This window comes from Dreissena polymorpha, chromosome 14 (genome assembly GCF_020536995.1).
Source record: "Dreissena polymorpha isolate Duluth1 chromosome 14, UMN_Dpol_1.0, whole genome shotgun sequence".
NCBI classification, from domain to species: Eukaryota; Metazoa; Mollusca; class Bivalvia; order Myida; family Dreissenidae; genus Dreissena; species Dreissena polymorpha.
Window position 1 is genome coordinate 3,250,988 of NC_068368.1, and position 3,181 is coordinate 3,254,168.

The following is a 3,181-nucleotide window of genomic DNA, read 5'->3' on the forward strand; positions in this document are numbered from 1 at the left end:
CAATAACACAAAATAAGCAGGAAAAAATATACATTGAAGACGAATTTCATAAAATGCAGCAAAGACAAATTAGAGCCCCGAGCCGAATTAGCTTTAAATTGTATAGTTTTGAAATATAAATGTTTTAACCCTTAAAGCGCTGGAGCCGAATTTTAAAGGCCTTTGCAAACAGTTTGGATCCAGATGAGACGCCACAGAACGTGGCGTCTCATCTGGATCCAAACTGTTTGCTATTCTGATAGTATTCTTTGAAAAAAAATGAAGAAAATGCTTATTTTAGAAATTCAGCAGACGACATTTTAGCAGACGACAAATTACCCAGCATGCAAAGGGTTAAATTAGGAATGTTTAGAAAAGTTGTGACTGTCTGTGAGAATAGAGTCATGTTAGTTGTGACTGTCTGTGAGAATAGAGTCATGTTAGTTGTGACTGTCTGTGAGAATAGAGTCATGTTAGTTGTGACTGTCTGTGAGAATAGAGTCATGTTTTTAAATGTTTCAAATTTTATCTGCTTGATTTCAGAGCTTACATGTATGTGGCAAGGACCCGCCTTTCGGATGATCGAGATGAAATAACGACAAACGATATCATTGTTGATGCTTCTTAAATAAAGATTTAAAACATTTATTACACAGTTGTGCTAACATTTAATGATACCTTTAACCACTTTTTACAAAAGAACTTGTGCAACATTTGCTAAATATTTGATTCAATAATACATTGACATATGACCACCTCTTGAAATGTGTCATGTTTAGAAAATTACAAAGCATGTTCATATGTTTAAGTGTTCAATAATTTACTTTGGGAATTATTTCATATGGTATTTCAACCACTTATTTTTGTTATTTAATAAAGTAAAAAAAAGTGTTGTTAATATATTTGAAAGTTTTGTTGAGTTTTGAATCGAGAAATTTATTTGTATTACTCATTATTTTTTTATATATAAAATGATATTCATTAATGTTTTCACATATTTTGTCAAATTGAATTGTTATGATCATGGTAAAATAAGTTATTTAAACAGAAATCCTGTATTGTTATTTGTTAATCAATTTTGTTATATATGCAGATTTATTGAATGATTTTCTTAAACAGTAACATGAAGAATAGTGTACATTCTATTAAGCAGAGATCTATCTGCATTAACAACATTGCCGAGTAGCGTTCTTTTGTTGACACGATTAAGTGTACAGTGTTGTGTGCGTCTAGCTCATCATTGTTTCATTGTTATTAACCCATTTATGCCCAGTGGACTCTCCCATCCTTCGAAATTGGATCAATTTATTTCCAAAATTAGGGGTGTCTGGTATATTTATTTCTATTTTAAGAATATTTCTTACAGAATTTCGTTTAAGCAAACAGTGTAGACCCTGATGAGACGCCGCATTATGCGGCGTCTCATCTGGGTCTACGCTGTTTGCAATGTCCTTTTTTCAGGACGCTAGACACGAATGGATTAACTAAATTGTGTTCATAAATGCTTATAGTCTTTAAATGCCTTATTGTCTGATATTCAAGTGCTTCAAATGTATTTGCGTGATTTTGCTGCATATACATTTTAAAATTATTTATATTTAAATATTTATGTTATATTGTGTATGTAACAGGTTGTAGGCAATTTAGCATTCTGCAATGTAGTTAACCCATTCATGCCTAGCGTCCTGAAAAAAGGACATTGCAAACAGCGTAAACCCAGATGAGACGCCGCATGATGCGGCGTCTCATCTGGGTGTACGCTGTTTGCTCAAAGGAATTTCTGTTAGAATTGTTATAAATATAGAAATAAATATACTAGACATCCCTAATTTTTGAAATAAATTGATCCAATTTAGAAGGATGGGAGAGTCCACTAGGCATAAATGGGTTAAAAAAGATCAATATCACTATTCCTGAGTGTTTGCAACATATATCGTTACAATAACTGAACTTGATAAAACGTTTATAAAATAAGTATAAAAGATATATTGAGTTCATGAGACTAAATTAACCCATTTATGACTAGTGGACTTTCCCATCCTTCTTAATTGGATCACTTTATTTTCAAAATTAGGGGTGTCAAGTATATTTATTTCTATATTTAGAATATTACTTACTGAAATTCCTGTAAGCAAACAGCGCAGACCCAGATGGGTCTACGCTGTTTGCAATGTCCTTTTTTTCAGGACGCTAGGCATGAATGGGTTAAAATATGTTGCATTTATTCAAAAAAATATATAGGTACATTCTTATAAAAGAGTGGTACTTTCCAATTATAAATACATGTTATTTTAAATATTTTAATTTGGTTGTCACAAATTAATGTTATTGTTAAAACATTTAATGTTTTATTCGCAAAACTATATTTCTATGCACATATAATTTAGAATTTTCAAATATTCTTATTTGCACAACTGCTGAAGTGGATCTCACTGCTATATTATTCCAGTGTTATTTGTACAGGTGTTTTAGGCTTTATTAAAAAATTTGCGGGCACATTTAATTTGTATATTTTATTGTCATGTGATACATTAAAAAAAAACATTTGCTAAAAATCCATATATTATCATTCTCACTTATTTTTTATTTTTGGTTGTTTTTTACATGTTTGCAACCAAATGTTTACATGGGTAGCTTGAAAAAACACATAATTATTTCAATAAATTGGCCATCTTGATTGGTTTTGAAATGCGTTTTTTTGTTAATTATTTGTCGTGAAAGTACACTTTATTATTAATCTCTCATTGATCATTCTAGAATCTCCCGAAAACCAATTATATTAATTTATTTTTGTATCTCTTAAAGTGATATTGCGGGCATCTAACAGTTTATAGCTGACTATCGCAACCCTTGTTTATTTTTGGTGTTTTCACTTCATATACACATGTATTTGTTAATGCAACATCAACATACTAAAACAATATCCCGGAAAGAGAAAAATAATGCATTTGAATATCAACCGTACCTTCGTTTGACAACTGATCACGCATGTACAGAGTTAACCTATATTTAGTTTTAGTGCAGATTCGTTTATACGACACAAAGACACAATTTTGTTTTACGGATCATTTCGGCTAACAGGACTGGGTGAGTCACGTAAAATATATAATATAAAATATATTTTTATATACAACTGGTAGCAAGATGAGTTGCAGATAATTGGTCAGTAACCACATTTAAACTAACTCTTTTGACCTGTTCA

The 3,181-nt window shown here is 30.9% G+C and overlaps 1 protein-coding gene across 1 annotated transcript in view; it reads left to right on the forward strand.

The window, feature by feature from the left end:
* The first annotated feature begins 2,605 nt into the window (after nt 1-2,605).
* Nucleotides 2,606-3,181, forward strand: part of LOC127858491 (uncharacterized) — a 5,061-nt gene continuing 4,485 nt past the window's right edge. The window contains exon 1 of the mRNA XM_052395677.1: nt 2,606-2,609. Within this exon, the coding sequence (XP_052251637.1) occupies nt 2,606-2,609 (4 nt within the window). The remainder of the gene's footprint in view (nt 2,610-3,181) is intronic.